Consider the following 22,169-nt stretch of genomic DNA (forward strand, 5'->3'; position numbering starts at 1 on the left):
AGCATTCAGTAAGGCAGACATCATTAAACAATATTACAGTATACAAGTATAAGTATAGGTATTACATTTTTCAGTACCATGAAGTGCAGTCTACCAGGATCTCTCGGTCTGTGTTGCTTCAGTTATTGTTTTGTCAGCAACTACTGTATACTGTACAATTTACTACACATTGTTTATTATCTTGACAATGGGTTTAAGTACTGGTAATTTATGTCTTAGCATCTTCCAGACCAAGTATTTACCAAGTAAAAAATACTGTAAAGAAAGTGACTACCTGTCCAGCAGAATTATCAATATTTCAAGCTTTTTCTTTTCAATAATATAATGTCTTTGTGTACTGTATAAATATATTCTTCCAGCAATGCCATTTACATTCAGTTAATGTACAGTATCTTTAACTCCTACAGATGATAATGGATGATTATTGTTGAACACAATGCCGGCTCCAAGGTTGTTGGCATCTGTGGAGCCTCAACTTTGGCACCCTTCAGACATACAGTACCAAATATAATTATAATATTTTCTGCATGAGAAAAAAACTATTAATATTGTGCAGTGTGGGAATACAAAATTTATTGCAGGAACTGTATTACAGTGGGAAGAAAAAAGTTAAACTGCATCATCAAACATCCAAACCTTTCCTTTATTATAACAATTTCAATATAAAATACACCGACTATTACAAAATGAGCAAAAAGTTTACACCACCAATAATATCAACCCAATGACAGACACTGAATTGCTTCAAAGCACATTTTTTTATTTTAATAATTGTATACTACAGTACTTTATTTGAACTATTTATACAAATATAATATTCAACTTGCAATGTGACTTACATCTGTTTATCTCTCATAAATCTATCATCACCTGGATGATACAATGGTTAATGTTTACAAATGGTCAAACATATTTTAGGGTAAAAACTGTAGGAATATGTATGAAGAATTTATATGTATAAAGAATTTATCACAAGTAAAACTAAAACTTGACACATGTTACAGTCCCTTACTTTCATTGATTGTTTTCCCCTGAGTATTGTTACCAGTCACCATTTTATAAACCTTAATCTATCCTAACTCATTCTACAAAAGGCACTGCATCAAGCTTGTCACCAGTGCTGTCCAGTGTTGGTCAGGTCTGGCCTTATATGAGCTTACACCAGGTGACATCACAACACTCTCTAGAAGATTATTCCTCCAGTTCACAACTCTTACTCAGAGGAAGTCTGCTCTGACAGTTTTCTATACTTGTGGCTTTTTTCTTGCCTTAAAGCTGTGACCTATAGTGGGGTAGGTATCCATCCATTCCAGACATGAACACATGACTGAATATTGTCCTTTGAGGTGCTTATAAACTTCTATTAAATCAGCTCTTACCTGTCTAAAGGAGTTGTGACCCCTCTTGGTACGAGAGGTCCTTAAAGATAAAACACAGCAGGAAACAATATGGCATTCTCACATTATCATCAAAGTAAGAAATTTCCTTCTTCCTTTACTTGTTTTGGAAAACACCGAAGGATTCTGGCCAATAATTTATCTTAAGTCTAAGAGCAAACACACCATGCTGTGAGTGGGAAAAAATCCCAGAGCACAACCCAAAATCACAACAATAAATGAACAGCGAGTTGAAGTTTGTAGATACAGCACCATGTTAATAATCACAGCAACAACTTAATTCTAACCAACTTACCTGAATGTCATGGCCTAGAGCCCTAGATCAACAGGTCACTTTGACAGGTATAACTTACTGAATGTCATGGCCTAGATCAATAGGTCACTCTGCAGTTCTTGGTCACTTCTGTTATTTTGTTATTCAATCTGCCTTTTTTCTTTTGATGCAGATCTGCTTTGTGGGTTTTCATCACTCACAACAAATTTGCTGTCATGAAATTTTTTTAAGCTTCCTCCCCTTTTATTCCTTCATATGATTTTGGGTTATTTAAAGGAAAGTCCATAAAGCACTACAGTTTTAGCAGGTCATAATAATAATGCTACTTCTATGAGAGATACATTAACACTAACAAGCATAATTATAAAAATGACTATAGCCTATAGAGAATTCTGAGTGTTAGATATATCAACTGCATTACAATACAGAATATTGTATCGATAACATTAGTGTATAACTAAACTCTTTGATATTGCTTTCACAAAATTAATCTTCATTTTGCATATTCTGTAGGTAATAAACAAAACATATGAGCTACAGAAAAAAAATCTTAACAATACTGTAGTTCCAAACGTGTGATTGAACATATTTAAGAATTATAGATTGTTCAGGTCAAACCTGCCAAACTAATGCACAATGAGCCACACTCCATTAACTAAATACAAATTATAAGACATTATTCTAACTAACTATTAACTTCTATGCTATAGGGAAGCTACTTTTAATATTTGATCTGGCTATTGCAAGACAATTTTATTCACCTCAGAGAGCTTAATACAGTATTAACTCCATTAACCGGAATCCCTCAAACCCAGAACTCTCCGGTAGCCGGAAATGGAATTTTCTCGGAAAATCGTTCCCAAAGAGGAATTTGGCGGAAAATTACGAGAAAATTTTCCGAATACCCGAAAATTCCAGGGATAGGGAATATTTTTCCGGGTTCGAGAGATGATGCACTGTAATGGGCAATTTCTGGAACTTCTGAGAAATTTTTCCGTTACCCGGAAAATTCCGGGGATGAGGGATTTTTTCCGGCTTTGAGAGAGTTGTCTCTTTACCCAGATATATCTCATTCCCGGATGTGCTCTGCACCAATTGTTCTGGCTAACGGAGATATCACTGTATTCCCCTACTAGCCAAAGATGGTAAAAGTTGAAAAAAAATAAATTCATTACGCATAATCCATATTACAATGAGCACATCTAGTGGTTTTCAAAAATGTTTGTATCAAGTTCCATGATTTTTCATGGATAACTACAGTACTGTATAGGAGGATTAAATATAACAAAATGAGTACAGTACAGTCCCCAGTATTGGACAAATCAGATAAAGTTATGGAGAGGGGTAACACTATGCCCCTGGCTCATGGAGAAGGCAAAATAAATATTATCTTAAAAGACTTAAATACTGTACTTGAGTTTGGAACAGAATTATTATTATATACAATTTAACATAGCATACTGATAAAACCAATTAGGGTGTGAGTACGAAGTGGGGGCATCAATCAAGTTACCAATATATGTAGAGGCTTCTTCCTCATCACTACACACTGTGACAGGCTCTTACATACAACTGACTAGCTTAGACTTCTCACTTACCCTTCAGAATGCTAGTTGATTTTACATAAACAATGAACTACCTTATTAAATCATTGTATCTGGAATGTAGGATTACATAATCATAATACTGTAATAAGAATGGAATCATTTGAAATAATAGTTCAATAAGATGTCTGGAATGAGAGACAATATGAAAGAAAGAAAAAAAAAACTAAATTTAGAATAACAAGGAGGAACAGCTAAATGAAGGAGAATGGTTAAGCAACAGACAGTGTCCGTGTCTACAAAACAGATTTACGTGTTTGCACTTTATATCTTCTGCTTTGATCTAGCAGTATAAATTGACTGGTTTGATTGTCCCAAAGAAGTTTGCCCACAAGAGCTTCAATATTGGATATTACATTTTCTTTTAAATTTATGCTCTTGTATTAAATTAAGTTACAAGCTGTTTTAGAAGGTAAAGAATTTGTTTGTGTCATTCTTTGATCTACAAAAATATATGAGATTGAGAACATAAGTACAGTATGAGTGGATTAAAAAAATATATGGGATAAATGGGAATTTGCTGAACACCCACAAATTCATTACAAAAAAAGAAAAAAGTAATCAGAACATGAAGAGAAAAGGGTAACTGGTTCTAAATGAAAAAAACATCTACACCAAGAAAACATATTACCAAAGCTATTTGGTAAATAGAAGTGCAGGTTGAAATGAGAGATGAATCTACTTGAAGTCCCAAGACTCTCTGGCCATGAAGAGTTGCTTACTCCTGATGTCAAGTCATAAGTTCATGCTACACAATAAAACAAGGAGGATAAATCTTAAATGTTACTTAATACGCAACTAATAAATGTCTATGTATGATAAGTATTAATAAAATAGGTTAGGTGTAGGTACTACAGTAGTTATACCTCAATACCTTTACTTTACTCAATCCTCTTTGCCACTTGGACAGTTGGTCATGTCTCTGTTATGCACTGTTGGCAAGTATTGGTTCCAGAATGTATCTGTACCTGTGCCAGTATCTATCCTGTCTTCCTCTACACCAGGGGTCACCAAACTTTTTTCACAGTGGGCCGGATAACTGAAAGAATGACGAGCGCGGGCCGCCTAATCATTCTGTTCAATACTTGCAAGCCAGAACGAAAGCTCTGGGAAAAAAGACGAAAAACTAAGTTTAGCATTCCATGTTAATCATGGGTGAGTGGCGTGCAATGCACAAAAACAAAGACAACCAACATATTTATTTACTAAAAAGTTATCAAAGAAGGCGACGTTAGCAAAAAGATAGTCACATCAGACCTAGTGTGCACATATCCGAATCTCACAAACTAAGCAGCAAAAAAGGTTAGTGAGATTTGTGAAACTGACGTTTCACTGACGTCGCGGGCCGGATCCGGCCCGCGGGCCGTAGTTTGGTGACCCCTGCTCTACACCATCCTCAGGAATCTCTCTTTATCATGCAAATGTTTCTCATTGAAATTTACATTACCCACCCAAGATTGCAGCCAGGCTTATTATTTACACACTGTATTTATTGTAAAAAGTGGTGTGCAATATGTCCACCTGTACAGAAGGTTTCCTGTAAAGTATAGTACAAAAGGCTCAGCTGCATTTATGATTGAACATCAATTACTTCTAAGTCACTTTTGCTTATTCTCTACATCTACAGTATTGGGCTATTACTGACTGACTGTAAATAGCAATAAGGCACCAAAGAATAAAAAATATATAAAAACCCTATAATGTATACTACTTGAACTAAAAATAATATCACAGTTTACTTCTAGAGTTGAACAGACACAAAACTTTTGTCTTCAGTTGACTCGTTCCCAAATAACACATTTTTGATGATGTTATGCAGTTCAAACTTGTGTCCTGAGCAAACTCCAGCCCAGTCATCACAGTTGAGGTTCCAGGTCATGACTCCAGCAAAGTCCATTTTCTTGATCCATTCTGCCTGTTAAATGAGAGCTTATTAGCATAAATGGTAGTGTATTTAAATACTGGTGTGTCTGGTAACTGCATTTTTATTTTATATTTATCTTAATTTATTCCTCCACCAAACCAAGCAAGTACTCTCTTTCCTCGACTTACGACAACCCGGACATACGACGGCCCTGTTTTCTCTTCTGCTTCATCCAATTAATGTAGTCTCCATGCTTAATAAAAAAAATTATTGAGGCCCCGTGTGCATTCAGCGGACTACATTAAAGGTAAGTGCACAGTAACACTTTAATAATTTTTCATTATTGATTACTTTTACTGTACTGTATTTCATTTTTGAATTTCTATGTATTATTTTCGCCTTTTCGACTTACGACCTGGTCGTCAGAACGGAACCCTGTCATAAGTCGAGGAGAGACTGTACTCTAATAGTCCCAATAATGAAAATGTGAGATGTAAATGGCAAAATAATGGAAAAGCATTCCCAAATTAATTAGCTACGAACATGTGTAACAATGAATAAAGGCGAGACAAATACCATGGCTTCCCTGTACAGTGAGTTCTGCTATAACGCGTGTTTTGATAACGCGAATTTGCTCTAACGCGATTTATGAATTAGGAACGATATTTGTATAACGCGAACGCTTGTTTGCTATAACGCGATTTTTGCTTACTATTTCTCCAATTTTGTGGTATTAATTGTGAATATGGTAAAGAAGAATATCTCCAAGAAGCGTTCTGGTGATAGAATTCCCGGTGATGATCGTAAAAGAAAGGATATAACACTTGAAGAGAAGCTCGATGTTATCAACCTCAAAATTACCCTTGTCCCCCATCAAGTTACATTCATATTTTTTCAAGGTAAAGTGTTACAATTGCTGTATGATTTCATTATTAGATATGAATGTAACATTTATTTAGACTGTGCTATCCTTTGTGTTAGGCTAACTACTAAATTTTTTCGATTTCGAGTAATCTGCACCTAACCCTATTTTCTCCATAAGCCCTGTTATTTCTATTACGCGATTTTCTATAACACGATATTTTACAAGAACACAATTATCGCGTTATAGCAGAACTACCTGTACTTCATGTTCCTTAAATAACTTATTACAAAGGTATTTTTCCTTAAAGATCATAACACAGATTTACAATGTATACTGTCTATTAAGAGGATGAATGAAAGCTCGACATCATACCTTTAGTTTGACACTCTCAGGGTCATCATAAGATATCCAGTCTTTGTCACGCACAGCATATGGTACTTTACTGCTTTCATCAAAGTACCGTCTTGCTCCTTCCTGAATGAAAAAAAATACATTCGTGTAGGACAAGGCACCACCCATAATTCCACTTCCTGTGGCTGGCGACGCAACACCGTACCATGCACCATTGAGCAACCTGCAACCATTGTGTATCACTGTTAATAATATAGTTTAACATTCTACATTGTTAACAGATAATATTTCATTATCTGATACAGTATTAAGGTTTAACAAGTTATAGCTACAGTCACCCACAAAAAGTCCTGTTGCATTCTCCTACTGTTTCACGAACCCCGATTTAGACTCATGAATCCGAAGCACTTATTGGGCGAATAATGCATCAGTGTCTACTGCTTCTGGTTCATGAGTCTGAATCTCAGGGTTCATGGTTCAGGAGAACAGGTAAATGGACTTAAGTAGTTGACTACATTTTATTTCTTTATAATTCATACAAAATAAGACTTACTGATATCATTACTTCTTACTTCCAGGAACGTCCATATGTCGGCACCCCAATGACTAACTTCTCTTTAGGCATTCCTTTCTTTACCCAATAGTTAGCTGACCACTCTGTGTTCAGTGTGGCAAAACAAAACTTCTCACTTTTTCGTTTTGCTAATGGAGCATTATGACCAGTGAAAGGCAAGTATGGCCAAAACATGTGGAAGTCATAACTCATAAGGGAGACAAAATCCACATATCTGAAAAAGAAGAAATGTAGTTAATAAAAGGCAGTTAATGCACAGCAAAATGCTGTATCTCCACATCTGATGTATACTGTACTAATCAGATGCCAATATCAACCACACTATACCATAAGCCAGTGTTTTTCAAACTTTTTTTACTGCGACCCACAGCCAGAACAACAATTTGAAATGCGACCCATTAAACCTAAGTGTAATGATATGAAATGAGTAAATCAAAGACAAACACTGTTCACAATTTTCCTTTATTTAGCATCGACAAAATTCATGTAAATTTCTCATGATCCATTTATATTTGAATTATATGTATCCAATTGCATGAAAATAAAAATATTCTGATTTATTTTCGCGACCCATTTTTATTTTGCGACCCAATTTATTTATTTCGCGACCCACTGAAGGGTCGGGACCCATAGTTTGAAAACCCCTGCCATAAGCTCCCTCTCCATCAGTGATGATGATGATGATGATGATGATGATGATGATGATAATGATGACACTAACCACTCTCATTCTGGTCTACTGTATCTACTGAATGTTGTTTGGCTACTCTAGTAAAGCTTCAAGGTATTGTAACAAAAGCCAAAGAATGTGATGGTCAATAAGGTGCAATAATTCCCTCTGTTAACATATTCTACAAATTATCATTTGATGAATAATCTCCGACTTACTTTGCTAGTTGATTAACCTCATAGGAATGATCAATGATGGACTTCGGACCTGCTACAGCAATGGTCAGCAGGAGGGGAGTTGAAGAAGCCAACTAAAACCAAGATTAACAATCAGAAGTTGATAATATAGTGAATCTTAGCAGTAATCCCATTATATACTGTGTACTGTACTGTACTTAGTTCAAAACTTGAGGTATTTATAATGAACAATCTACTGTATCTCATCACTGTGTTTTAAATAACCTCCAAAGGTGAAAGATTGAGCCAATAAGAGACAGTAAACAACCGAGGACATGTTGGTAGATCCTGCTCTGTCCAGAAAGCATGAAGTGGCTGACAAAAATAAACATTATTCAAAAGGATGAGGTGTTGCAACACACTGAAGCCTAAACATTTAGATCCAGTAGCTGTCTCAAACTGCTCTACTCTTCCACATGTTATGTAGCTCTCTTAGTGTGTCCAACCCACTGGACCTTAGCAGAGGCCTTTGTGTCTAACTAGTGAAATTGGACCCTGTGGGTAGAGCTACAGTACAGGAGGTTTCTCAGAGGCACACAATAGCTGGGATGTGGGTGGGGAAACACCTTCCCCACCTGAGTGTGACTTGTCTTAGTAGCACTTGTGAAAACACCCCAAAAACTTTTAATAGACCTGCAAGGGTCTAATTACCTGTCATCACATGATTTTTTTTATATCTTCTCTAAGACCATTCCTATAGTATCAGGCTGTCTCCTATACTTAATCACTGTCACACATACAACCAAGATGGCTTACTCCTCTCACTAAAACATGTGGGGATTTTGAAGCTGAAAGACCTTTCTGTTAGCAACCTCAGTTACTGTTAAGGGACTACTGTACACACACATATACAGTATCTGCTTCTCCACTGTTAAAACATTTACCGGCAATGGATTCATCCTTATTATGACCCATAAATTCATGGCTAAAGCTATCACTGCAGCAAGATGTGTAGATACCACCTGGTCAAATGCCAGTGTCGATAATATCAACTAACTGAAATATCATAATTATGTCACAATCAATAACATATCCCAACCTCCTAGTACAGTACAGTACGTTAAAGTGATGGCTTTATACAAATCCTTTCGATCTCCTCAATACCTCACATTCGTTCCTCTCCATCTTTTGTGTAGTAGAACAAGGGGAACAGAAACTTAAAAAAATGGAGAAAACAGAAGAAAGAGAGGTACAGTACAAGATAAATGTAAAAAAACAGAAAAACAAAACAAAAAAGGACTTAAACACTAAATAAAATTACTTCACAGACACTCATAACCTCAACTAACATTTCCAGTACAGGTACATAAACTGCACCATTAACATCCACACTGATTCAAAATGTTTCATATCACTCCACAATGAATGTTAAACTGAATCATCATTGCAATTAACAAACTTTAAACTCATTATGAAGTTGCTGAACAAGCTGTGTGAACCACCTCTTCTCACGGCAATCATGTCTAAATACAGGCCAAGCAGGGAACTCCCAGTCTAGGTCCAGGCCATCAAACCCATAGCTTGTGAGAAGCTTGCGAGCCTTGGTACAGAACCTGCAGAATTGTTATTGGAATTAAAATATGTACATGCTACTGTAGATGATTTAACCCCAATCACAATAATTAAATTCAAGTTGCATTTATGGGAAATGACTTCTCATATATATTTTTCTTTCCAGAGACTCACTTCCACAAGTGCCTTTGAATGTGTGTGTATGAAACATTGAAACAATGTCCTTCACTCTAGGATTTTGTAAGAATTCTTGAAGACAGCAACAAGTTAAAGCAATATGACATAAAACTCTGATAAAAGTTTACAGTTTGAACACCACCATAAATATGACTACAAACCCAAATCGGGGGCAGATCCAGGTTTTGGGGACCCAGTTTCTCCCCCCCCCCCTTTTCATCAGAAAATTCCAATACTTTTTCTTTAATGCTGTATTGTACTCAAGCATTTTGTATAGTAAAATGTAATTACAATTGACCTCAGAATATTGTATCTCCTAATTTACAATATCAAGAGCACATGGCTTCAAAATGACCTCAAAATGCCCCTGATATTGGTCAGATTTAAAAAAAAAATCTGGGGGGACTTACAACACCCCCCATACCACCCAGCTGGGGACTTTGCTCGCCATGTTCCCCCACCCATAACTTCTTGGACCCCCCCACTCTTTTGATATTCCTGGATCTGCCCCCTGCAAACCATCCAAAAAGTAAAATGAATTGATTTCACCTATGGTCAAATGACATTATGTTTAGCTATGAAAACATTGTAACTGCATTATTAGTCACAGTACAGTGGTCCCTCGGTTAACGAACACATTCGTTCCAGAAGGTCGTTCGTTAACCGAAAATTTCGATAACCGAAACCATTGTTTTAATGGGATATTGGGTAATTGGTTCCAGCTCACCGAAAATTACATACAAAGTAAAAATAAAAGCAGTAAAGTACACTTACTTTGAGGTGTGTATGTAGAAGGCTCCTGGTTGATGATGATGATGGGAATTAGAAGTAGGGGTGGAGGAGAAAGGAGAAGAGAAGGAAGTGGGGTGGAAGAGAAATCACCCCATGCTTCATGCCGTCATTTCACCCATAAAATTTGAAGTTCACTAGGTGTAATTGAAGATTATTTTCTTTAAATCAATGCTGCACTGCACTATATATTGTCAATATGTAAAATAAATTTCAGAATGACCAATAATTGTACCGTAAAAACGTAAAAATAGTTTATGTTCAAGAGAGCCAACAAGCAAGATGTTACCTCCACTGACCAGAGATACAAACTGATGCCTGTTGGGCGAGTTGAGTGGCTGATTGGCCGCCAATCATTGGCGGATCAAAAACTAGTTCCCTGTACTGCAATTATGTTAAATAAGCAATTATGTTAAATAAGTGTTAAAATGACTCAAAATTTTAATATAAAACTTGGAAAATTATTGAATAGTACAAACTTCTTGATATTTACTCCAATTTTAACGAATGTATGCCCTAGAACAGATTTCTGTATTGGCGGACTGATCTCCCAGCTGGTGAGCAAGCCAAAGCATGACGAAACATTTTCGTAAAAATTTCGTTAACCGAATTTAATATTCTTATGGAAGGTAATTCGTTAACCGAAATTTTGTTAACCGAGGGACTACTATATTTGAAAGAAAGATTCAATCACTGTCAATATGTTGTCATAGAAATGTTACCAGTACACTGTAACATACTGTGAAAGAATGATTCCAATATGTAACTGAAGGGTGAGCTTACTGAGCCACAGCAGCGGGATCTCGTACAAGATCTGAGAAACCTGGTTCATCCGTGGCTCCCCCAAGAGACAGCAACACCTTCAATCTGGGGTTCTTTTTCTTCAGAGCAATCACTTCCCTGTACACCTAACAAGAAAACAATGTTCAGGCTCATCTGTTAAAATAATGTTTATCTACATTAGTAACTACTTAACCTTGTTATAGCTACAGCAAGTACCTAATTCACATTACAATCTGTAAGTAACATGATAACACATAAATACAGAATTTTTCTTTTGATTATATAGTTAAGTGTATTTAAGGTGTATAGTACGTATATTGTATATACATCAGCATACAGAAGTAAACCCAATATTTCCTTACCATAAGATCTGACTCATCGGTGGGTACAATATCATCATTTACTACCCTAGCAAAGGCGACATTAATATGTGTACAGAGAAATGGGTCGATGTTGTCAACTGTAAGGGCTTGAATAGTAGGGTCCCCGCAGCTCTCCCTGGGGATGGCATAGTAGCCAACTTGATGCATTTTCTCAAACTTCTCGCAGGCCCTCATCAAATCTGTCCACCACAAAAAAGTATCTATTATAATCAATTCAACATCATAGCCAATTCTTTTATCTATTGTGTATACTGGTAATTCAATGTACAGGGGGTAAAAATAGTCAATACTTTTTTCTGGTAATAGTGGAGCAGATGGCTACTACCTCCTAGTGTTTTTTTTCTTCAAAGGTAAAGTAATACCCTTTTTGAATTGCTAAAACATATTCAATGGAGTTGTAATCGACTAGCCCTTTCCTTTTGACAGACAACACAGTAAATCCCATACTTTTGACAAATTTTCCATTATTCACCTTTTGTGGTCAGCCCTCTTCAATAGGGGGACACCACTTTTAATATTTTATTTGACGAATGCAAGACAATTTTAGTCAACAAAGAGGGAAACCCATACACAATAAGACTGTCTCAAAATTTAAGCTTTCATTAACAGAAGGCAGTGGATATTTTGCCGTGACCAGCTAAGTTCCTACTAACGCTATTTTACAGTGAGTGTGCTCTGATTGGCTAATCGTCCATTAACGGCGAACAACCCGAGAACGACATGTGATCGTAACTCTGCCGGCATTTGGCATTTATTTCACCATGAATCAATGTTGTGTAGTTATATACATTCTTATCCAGAAGTTGGTGTTCGACTTTCGTAATTTTTCCACAGATGTTCTTATCATTATAAAAGGCGACGTTTACTAGAACCTAATAAAACCTGACCTAACCAACCAAAGAAACCTACCAAACCTTACCTAACTTCCTAGCTAGGGAGCAGACCCCACCGCCATATTAAACAGAAAGTACTTAGTCAATCAAAACGCACTCACGGTAAAATAGCATTTGTAGGAACTTAGCCGGTCACAGCAAAATATCCACTACATTAACAAAAATAGAGGTACAATTTTACCCAAGGAAATAGCACGCCCAAAAGTTATTAACTACTGAAACATTTAGGTTAGTTTAAGCTAGGTCTACCGGGGGTCCAGGAACAGAGTCCCCAGCTAGGGGTTAGGTTAGGTTTTGTTAGGTTAGATGACTCGTTTTCTCCCCACCCTAAAACCCCAATTTCCCAGGCTCTCCTCCATTATTGTTGGGGGGGAGGGGGGGGACAAAAATGAAGGTCAATCCCTAGAGACTCCTGTCCTTAAGTAAAAATTTACCGAAATAGATAACCCACGACACACCACCACTCTACAGTCAACTGCTTGCTGTTATCTGGGGAACGGTCAAGGGTCAACCAGATATGATAACCATTACAGTAAGTTACCATAATGAAGAAATACTCTATGTATATAGTTCTAAGTTGAACTATACAACAATAATACATTTATCTATCACAACAATATATGTAACAAGATATTCCCACATTGTTTTTAATTTAAGAAATCCATTCTTTAATTACAAACCGAGATACGAGTTAATACATACCATGGTGTGATGGGCGTCGTCAACACTGGCCGCGACTCAGGCTTCATGCCGCCGCCAAGAATCATGAAGCCTCTTCCTAAAATTTATATTCCAAGACATTCTATTTGAGCGTTGTTTCTCTTATTTACCCTTCCTTTACTTCCAGTGTTTTTTTATTGTTTTTAAATCACCTTCACTAAGCGCCTAGGTCTTCACACCACAACCGAACACTTACTATTGCACATTGACCTCGTGGCGTGGACAATAAGGCTATATTTCTGTTATTTCTCAGTTCTTAAATATATTTTCCATTTTAATGTAATGTAAATATGATTATAATAAGGCCGAGGGTATGTGCACCCAACGGTACAATATCGCGTGCGTTATTTGCACCAAACCTTAATGTACCATGCTGTTAAAATTGTAATAGTTCATTTTCATTGCTGATTATGTATAATAAAAAAATGCACACAATATACACAAGCGTGTGTGTGTGTGTAACCATTTAAAATACAAGTATCATGATATACTTATGTGCAATATATTTGAGGACACATTTATGAGATATATCCTTGTATGTGTGGCCCAGAATGGTTGATACAATGAGAAACCATCGACCATCTACCACAGGTTTTGTTACAGTCGATATCCAGATACTGAACTCAGTGGTGAAGAGGATAAAAATATTGTAAACTTTATGACGATTTTATTTCATATCCATCTATCTATCTATCTATCTATACTGTATCTATCGTCTACTAAGAAAAATACGTTTTACAGCCCATCTTATAGGGAAGAAATAAGGGCTGGTAGTCTATTCATCCGAACAATAAAAAGACCACTGTATATAAAATATTAATTTTCACAAGTAAATTAGTATACCATAAGATTATATTATTATTGTTTTTACAAAACGCAACAGAAAAGTGGGACTACAGGGTAAAAATATATTGGCTACTTCCTCCCAAAATCGATAAACAACACTTGTATATCTGATTTAATGGATTAATCTCTCATAAAAAAATCCCATATATAAGGGGAGGGGGTTATATAGCCATCCAATAGTAAAAAAGAAGTAATAGTAAATGCAACACACCAAGCGCACCTCAACACACAGGGCGGAGTAGCCTTGCTTGTGTACACTCCACTCCAACACGCGGTCTGTACAGCACGTGACCGGTCCTTCTGGTTGCTCATCACTCTTACTACTTCACGTCTCGCTAACACGTGATGGTCTTATAGTTGTTCTTCACACAGTTTTACTACCATGAGAGTAAGTATAGTTAAAGGTGCACTAATACACTATCGCCGTAACTTTAAAATAACGCGGCCATTACCTCCTACCACCCTCGCCCTATATTAATGAAAATTTCGCTCTATTTTTTGTCTGCCTGTATTAGAAACGTTTTACTAACCCCAATCTATCAGAAGTAACGAAGTTTTTCGAAAATATTGGTCATTTTTGGAGGAGGAACTTTTAACATGGATTTTTTGCCAGAATCTTTTTGATGCTCTAGGTTGGTTGCACAGAATAACCAGCAATTTTTAGACTATTTTTCTCTATAAGACGGGGTAATAGTGAAAGAGGATTGCATATAAACCAGTAACTTTGAGGAAACTTCTGTAGAAGGTAAATGCTCTCTTACTTCACGTGAAGCCCTAACAGTTCATGCCATAACGAGAAATTGATTTTGCTGAAAATTCCGTGAAATAGTTTATTTATGTATATTTACATAAATATACCGTAGGTGGTAGATATTTACATAAGAACATAAGAAAATAAGGAGTCTGCAATAGGCCGGTTGGCCTGTGCATGGCAGCTCCTGTCGAGAGTTACTACCACTCTATCATCCATGAATCTATATAGCCTCCCTTTGAAACTTTCCAGAGTTCCCGCACTTACTACAAAGTTGCTAAGCTTGTTCCACTCGTCCACCACCCTATATGTGAACCAGTTTCTTCCTATCTCCCTCCTAAACCTAAATTTATCCAACTTTAATCCGTTGCTCCGAGTCCTATCCTGTTCGGATATTATAAGAACTTTATCTATATCCCCTTTATTGATTCCTTTCACCCACTTAAATACTTCTATCATATCTCCCCGCACTCTTCGTCTTTCTAGGGAATGCAAGTTAAGTTTCTTTAGCCTATCCTGATATGGAAGGTTTCTAAGTCCCGGAATCATTTTTGTCATTCTTCGCTTCACCGAAGATATGACCACTTATTTTAGCAACGACAAGGTAAAAAAAAAACACCATAACCACTGAAAACCTGACTTAACCTAGGAAAGCCCTAATACATTACCCGGTATTTAAGGAGGCAGCATGACTGGTACTGCACTTGACTGCATTCACTTTCACACTTAAAACTTAGGTACCATTTACAGCTGGGTGAACTGGGAATGCCCGGGGCTCAAACCACCGAGCCATGGAACAGGAGGCGAGCACTGTAACCACTGAATACTGTAAATACTTAAGAGGAAAAGTTGTTCGTTCTTACTAAAATCAGACTTAGTTGAGCGCTTGATTTTACGATTTCGCTAGTGCTGAGAGTATGGGAGGCAATGGTCTTCTTGCCTCTTCTTATGTTCTTATGTTTATATTCTTAGATTACAGAAATGAGAAGTGTAAGTCTTATCAATGTATGTAGTTACGTACTGCACTCTAAACAATAGGTTGTTTTGTTTCACTATGTATCATAAGAAAATAAGGAGTCTGCAATAGGCCAGTTGGCCTGTGCATGGCAGCTCCTGTCTAGAGTTACAACCACTCTCTATCATCCATGAATTTATCTATCCTCCTTTTAAAACTTTCCTGCATTCCAGCACTTACTACAAAGTTGCTAAGCTTGTTCCGACTCGTCTACCACCCTATTTGTGAACCAGTTCCTTCCTATCTCCCTCCTAAACCTAAACTTATCAAACTTAATCCATTGCTACAAGTCCTATCCTGCTCGGATATATAAGAACTGTATCTATATCTCCTTTATTGATTCCTTTCACTCGCTTAAATACTACTATCATATCTCCCCGCACTCTTCATCTTTCTAGGGAATGCAAGTTTAGTTTCTTTAATCTATCTTGATATGGAAGGTTTCTAAGTTCCGGAATCATTTTCGTTGCACCGACTCCGGTGAATTGATATCCATTATATAAGAAAATAAGGAGTCTGCAATAGGCCGGTTGGCCTGTGCATGGCAGCTCCTGTCGAGAGCTACTACCACCCTCCATCATCCATGAATCTATCTAGCCTCCTTTTAAAACTCTCCAGCGTTCCAGCACTTACTACAAAGTTGCTAAGCTTGTTCCACTCATCCATCACCCTATTTGTGAACCAGTTCCTTTCTATCTCCCTCCTAAACCTAAACTATAATAAGGGCACCAGAACTGAACAGTACAATCGAGGTGCAGCCTGACTTATTACTTACACTTCTAGGTATAAAACCTAATACTCTGTTTGCTTTATTTTGAACATTAACGCTCTGTTTTCTGTGCCGTAGGTCCGGGCTTACAATTACCCTTAAGTCTCGCTCATAAGTCGACTTCTCTAGGTTGATGTTGTTAATGCTGTATACATTGACAGTATTTGCTCTTCGAATATTAAATACACTGCACTTGCTGGTGTTGAATTCCATTTGCCATTTTTCTGACCATTCCTGCAGTTTATTTAAGTCCTCAATGAGAAATAAGACATATCATTCCAGTATACCAGTAAAGGAAATAAAGTACTATATGTTCTTTATTGTAAATGAGGCGTGTAATATAGGTTCATATACTGTTCTTATAATATTAATTCCAGATCTGATTGAACATACACTAATCTTTATTTTGTCTTTTCAGTCACCTGGACAAGAGACAGAAAGACAAAATACCAAAATGGGAGACAATAAATCAGGAAAGAAAGGGAAAAGGGGGAGAGATGAATCAGACAAAGTCGTGTCTTACGATGACAACTTTTCAGACTTCTCACCAAGAAGAGGACGAGGAGGAGGAGATCGGGGTAGCTTCAGAGGAGAACGGGGTGGCTTTAGAGGAGGAAGAGGAGATCGGGGTGGTTTTAAAGGCGACCGGGGTGGCTTCAGAGGAGACCGGGGTGGCTTCAGAGGAGACCGGGGTGGCTTCAGAGGAGACCGGGGTGGCTTCAGAGGAGACCGGGGTGGCTTTAGGGGAGAAAGAGGTGGCTTTAGGGGGGGAAGGGGTGAACGAGGTGGCTTTAGAGGAGGAAGAGGAGACCGGGGTGGCTTTAGGGGAGGAAGAGGAGACCGGGGTGGTGGCTTTAGAGGGGGAAGGGGGGGTGGATACCAAGGAAGCAGTGATGATGGTTTCAGAGGAGGATTTCGCAGTCATGTAAGCATAAAAATTGCATCTTTTATGTTTTTTAAATGTTATTAATGGTTTTATTGCTATTAATTGAAGAAAAAGAGTACAGTAATAGTAATTTTGTTTTTCCAGGGTTATTGTTCCCTTTATATAATTTTAATGACTCGTACATGTATAAAGTATATTATGTTTTATCATGCTGGTCTCAACAAACCATGTGATAGCACTGAAGTGGAATACTGTACTTAAAATACAATGTACGTAATTAAATTTTTCAAATGACAAGATCCACATTTCCTAAGATTAATAGGGATTGAAGTCTGAACTATTGAGGTTTTACTGTACTGTATTTGCTTATTGGAGATATTTCAATTTGTTGATTTTATCCCTGCAGGGTCCACCTGAGGTCGACCCCTGTTCACTCTACGTGTTGTTCCCAAAAGTTGTTACTGGTGACGATGCCAAGAAGGTGTTGGAAGTTGGGAAAGAGGCAAACTCCATCAATTTTGGAAGGTAAGTACTGTCCGTACTGTAATGTATATACCGTACTAATTATGAGTTTGTTCTTCATGCACATTTCTGTAACTTATCTTTTTTTTTTAATTATTTCTTTCCCCAGTATTGACATCATCAATTACTGTATCGTTTTACTCAAGTTTTGTTGCATATTACTGTTTGCTTGGGCATTAATAATGAAGAATTGATCCTAGAATCTCATTTTATGGCCAAGCATTGAACAAGTCTGGTGGGTTATTATACACTCACTACACTGTTAGCCCAGAAGCAAAGAGACCTTAAAATTTAGTGACCAGGCCTAATGTGAACAAATCAGTATACGTACATTATTTTCCCAGATGCAACAATAATCCTAAAATAGGTAATTAGAAACTCAAGGCATTTCCTTTTTTCGTTCTTTTAATAAAAATGGAAGCAGGAATAAGTAAATAATGAAGTAACTGCATAATCTCCCTTTTCCCCCCCACAGAATGGTTCGTATATATTTTGAATCGGAAGATCAAGTTGAAACGGCAAAACAAAAGATATCTGAAGTTAACTTCTCTGGAGAGAGACCAAAGGTTGAAAATGCCTACAAACAGCATCATGGGTATGTATTCCAATATTTACAGGAATATTTATTTATGGCTATGGCCTAAAACCAGACAGTTCTTGATGCAAGCTGCTGACAGGGGATCAAGGACACTGTGTATCTTCCTTTTCCCTTCTAAGCAAACCCGAGTAATCTAATAGCACTTCCCTCCTCATCATTCTGCTGTCTTACTACATTACTGCAGTTTTGTACTTTTTTAAACACATTGGGTAAAAATAAACGAAAGCAAGAAACACCCCCCCATTGTTGTAAAGTGTTTGGTTTCTGTTTGCTAGAGCAATCAATCACTCTACTTTACATTAAAATGTTCAGTATTTTTACAGGTCATAATTTTTACTCTTAACTGTACCATATACCTGTATAATAATGATTGGTAGCAATCATTGTTTTTTATTACATGAAAAATTGCCATAAAACATTGATGATATTCTAAAGTTTAACATGAAACATCCATTGATGTTGACTGCTTTCCCTACAGCTTACATCTATTTATGTTGGCCTCCATTTATGGGTGAAACATTTCTTCCATTTCTAATGGTAACTTTATTTTGCAGTAAAAGGAAAAACATTTTTTGTTCTAGTAAAATCTTTTATATAAAGAACCATGTATTAGCATACTTATTGCTTACACCTTAACCAATATTTTTTTCCTCAGATCACAGAATGAAAAGAGGGCCCTGAATGAGGTTTCTGAGAAATCATCTAAAAAACAAAAAGTGGGGGTAAGTTAATGAAGAAATTAAAAGAAAAGTGCATGGCATAGTGTAATGTTTAGAAATGGATGTATATTATACTGTGGTGGGATAAGGTTTATTAAACTGGTCTGCTGTTCAGTCCTATCTATTATGGTTTTTATAACATAATTACTGTATTGTATTTTCTCTGGATGTTATACTAACTTGGCTCTTTGACTTTTTTTTTAGGTAGCCGTAGTTGAAAATGTGGAGGAGGAGGAGGAGGAGGATGATGATGAGGAGGATGGTGATGAGGAGGAAGAGGAGGATGACGATGAGAATGAGGATGGCGAAGGTGGTGAGGATGATGATGATGATGAGGATGATGAAGACGATGAGGATGCTGAAGATGGTAATATCCTTAAACTGCAAAATCAGGGCGGTGGTGGTGATGATGACGACGAAGATGATGACGATGATGAAGACGATGATGATGACGACGAGTAATCATGTAATTTATGAATATTGTTAGCATATTTATATTATGATCTAATGATACATAAATTTATACGAGTTAAATCCTGTTATTTTATTGCTCTTTTTCGCAAATGTTTTAAAGCATACAGTATCGCATTTTATGGGTGGAAATAAGTATCTAACGGTTTTGTTGGTTATCCTTGGTCAAGTTGCTTTGCTGTTTACCATTGCTGTAAACCTGCATTGTCTGGATATATAGGAAACTGTATACCTGTACACTGTTTATAAATTCGTGCTGCCCTGCATAACTGCATATATTATATACATGTTTATCCAATTGTAAACCTATTTGAAATTTTTACAGCATAACACAGCTAAGAACATTATCTGATGGTGGGTTCTGTGACATCCAAAATTTATACGTACAACTTGTGTTGGCATGCGTGTTCACCCACCGCCATTCAGTATCCAACACGCAGTGAGTTGGCATATAGGAATAAAATAAACAGTTAACTAATTATTATCACATTGTAAAAGGAGACGACCAGCATACTCCAATACCTATCATCAGTGGTCTCGTATTGTTTCACTTTTTTTTGCTACTGTACATACACTAAAACCTATTATATTAAACTCGTATGGTAAAATTACTTTGTACAATACTAGTAAAATGATAACGAGTTCATTTTGAACATGCGTGCCACATCATGTAACCATGTTGATACCATTTAACTAGGTCTGAAATTTGTATACCCATTTTGAGACTTGAAATGCTTCACTGATGAACAGTTTGTCCCAGATCAAAAAACATTTTGTGTAGGGGCACTAAGGGGGTGTTGGATAGCTATCAAAACAATACAGTGATCCCTCGGTTAACGATTTACCTTCCATAAGATTCTTAACTTCGGTTAACGAGCAATCTCTCGATTAATGAGTTTTTTACAAGCCGACCTCAACATGTTATCGCTTGCATTTGGCGGTCCACCAGCTGTAGTATTAGTCCGCCATTACAGTAATCGGTTTTAGGGCTTAAATTCCTTACTATTTTAGTAAATATCAAGGTTATACTATTCAATAATTTTAAAAATTTTATATTAAATTTTTTTAGTAATTTTAACAATTATTGAACATAATTGAAGGTAAGGAAGCTAGTTTCGGGCGCGCCATCCAGCCTGTTAACACACAAACAGGCGTTAGTCTCTCTTTCCAGTGGAGGTAACATATTGCTTGAGACTTAAACAACGCTTTTTTTTTCATGTGTTTCCAAGCAAATTATTGGTCATTTTGAAATTTATTTTACATATTGACAATATATAATGCAGTGCAGTGTTGATTTAAAGAAAATAATCTTGAATTACACCAAGACAACTAAAATTTTATGGGTGAAATAGCACCATGGGGTGCCTTCTCTTCTCCCTTCTCCTCCACCCCCATTATAATTCCCATCATCATCATCCAGGAGCCTTCTACATACACACCTCAAAGTAAGTGTACTTTTCTGCCTTTTTTGTTGAATTTAGGCAATTTTCGGTGAGCTGGAACCAATTACCCAAAAACCCATTGAAACAATGGTTTTGGTTAACGAGCAACCTGCTGGAACAGATTGTGCTCGTTAACAAGGGACCACTGTAATGGAATTCTTTTGCTGCCCTGGTATGTTCTCTTTACAGAGTTTTGTCATTCTTTCAACCTAAGTGATTTAACAAAAAGGGATAAAACGATTTTTCAGTCTTAATAATTATGTCGGTACTTGATCAATTAATGTACAGTATTATACTTTTTACTTTCATCAACTGATTGGCTCATTAGCCACTTGGGCGATCAGTTACGCACTGTTGGCAAGTACTGGACATGCACTGGCTCATGAATGTATCTGATCTTGCTCCAGTGTTGGTCAAGTCTGGGTCTTGAAATGGCTCACACTCGGTGCCGTCACCACACTCTGGCAGATTGTTCCAAGAGATCACAACTCTCACCGAAAAAATTAGCATTCACAGTTTTCTGGACTTAGAGCTTCTTCAACCTTGAGCTGTAACCCCCCGTGGGGCGAGGGCCCGTCGTAAGGACACTCGACTAAGTAGTGCCCTTTGAGATGTTTATACACCACAATTAGGTCCCTCCTTGCTCATCTGTAGTATAAGCTAAGCAATTGCAGGCGCTCTAATCTCTCTGGGTAGCTGAAGTGCTGCAACCAGTCTGGAGGCCCTTCTTTGAACATTTTTAAGCAACTGACAGTCACTAATATATATACAGTCGACCCTTGTTATTTCGGATCCCTTTAATCCTGATTTTGGATAATTCGGACAAAATCTGAACTAAGCGAGGGACTGTCCGTATCAAATTTCTGGTTCTGGGATTGTCCGATAGATGGCGCGTGCGCCAGACCGCCAGTCATTGTTGACTTAGCGCCATATTCGAGAATCAGTGTTGTGTTGCCCTGCAATTTTCGTTGATATTTCAGTGATTAGGTATCTTTCAGCCTTGTATGTTACATCATGTCTTCAAGGGGGAGTAATACGCTGAAGAGGAAGTATGTGAC

General features: G+C 37.1%; 2 protein-coding genes across 5 annotated transcripts; one reads left to right on the forward strand and one right to left on the reverse strand.

The window, feature by feature from the left end:
* Positions 1 to 546: 546 nt before the first annotated feature.
* Positions 547 to 13,568, reverse strand: LOC121860711 (acidic mammalian chitinase-like). Of its 3 annotated transcripts, none has more exons than XM_042358016.1 (8): positions 13,075 to 13,568; positions 11,459 to 11,658; positions 11,097 to 11,221; positions 9,235 to 9,388; positions 7,818 to 7,909; positions 6,928 to 7,143; positions 6,377 to 6,578; positions 547 to 5,190 (listed from the first exon to the last, which is right to left on the reverse strand). In XM_042358016.1, exons 2-8 carry the CDS (start codon positions 11,651 to 11,653, stop codon positions 5,017 to 5,019), a joined length of 1,158 nt encoding a protein of 385 aa, XP_042213950.1. In that variant the 5' UTR covers positions 11,654 to 11,658; positions 13,075 to 13,568; the 3' UTR covers positions 547 to 5,016. The 3 variants fall into 3 exon arrangements, with proteins under 3 accessions (XP_042213950.1, XP_042213951.1, XP_042213952.1); XM_042358017.1 differs by lacking the exon at positions 13,075 to 13,568 and adding an exon at positions 12,807 to 13,046; XM_042358018.1 differs by lacking the exon at positions 13,075 to 13,568 and adding an exon at positions 11,952 to 12,391.
* Positions 13,569 to 14,157: 589 nt separating this feature from the next.
* LOC121860712 (U3 small nucleolar RNA-associated protein 25-like) lies at positions 14,158 to 19,732 on the forward strand. Of its 2 annotated transcripts, none has more exons than XM_042358019.1 (6): positions 14,158 to 14,326; positions 16,892 to 17,398; positions 17,766 to 17,884; positions 18,357 to 18,476; positions 19,135 to 19,201; positions 19,403 to 19,732. In XM_042358019.1, the coding sequence occupies exons 1-6, from the start codon at positions 14,321 to 14,323 to the stop codon at positions 19,658 to 19,660; spliced, it is 1,077 nt and encodes a 358-aa protein (XP_042213953.1). In that variant the 5' UTR covers positions 14,158 to 14,320; the 3' UTR covers positions 19,661 to 19,732. The 2 variants fall into 2 exon arrangements, with proteins under 2 accessions (XP_042213953.1, XP_042213954.1); XM_042358020.1 differs by lacking the exon at positions 14,158 to 14,326 and adding an exon at positions 15,445 to 15,517.
* Positions 19,733 to 22,169: the final 2,437 nt, after the last annotated feature.

This window comes from Homarus americanus, unplaced genomic scaffold, assembly GCF_018991925.1.
Source record: "Homarus americanus isolate GMGI-L3 unplaced genomic scaffold, GMGI_Hamer_2.0 scaffold23617, whole genome shotgun sequence".
Lineage (NCBI taxonomy): Eukaryota > Metazoa > Arthropoda > Malacostraca > Decapoda > Nephropidae > Homarus > Homarus americanus.

What these genes read in the sequence shown, in the direction of transcription:
- LOC121860711 (XM_042358016.1), bottom strand. Translation starts at nt 11,653, where the DNA reads ATGAGGGCCTGCGAGAAGTTTGAGAAAATGCATCAAGTTGGCTACTAT. An exon ending in AACTTCATAATGAGTTTAAA is followed by an intron (nt 7,910 to 9,234) that starts GTTTGTTAATTG and finishes TCTTGGTTTTAG; the next exon opens with TTGGCTTCTTCAACTCCCCT. An exon ending in CTGAGAGTGTCAAACTAAAG is followed by an intron (nt 5,191 to 6,376) that starts GTATGATGTCGA and finishes CTCATTTAACAG; the next exon opens with GCAGAATGGATCAAGAAAAT.
- LOC121860712 (XM_042358019.1), top strand. An exon ending in AACTCCATCAATTTTGGAAG is followed by an intron (nt 17,885 to 18,356) that starts GTAAGTACTGTC and finishes TCCCCCCCACAG; the next exon opens with AATGGTTCGTATATATTTTG. An exon ending in GCCTACAAACAGCATCATGG is followed by an intron (nt 18,477 to 19,134) that starts GTATGTATTCCA and finishes TTTTTTCCTCAG; the next exon opens with ATCACAGAATGAAAAGAGGG.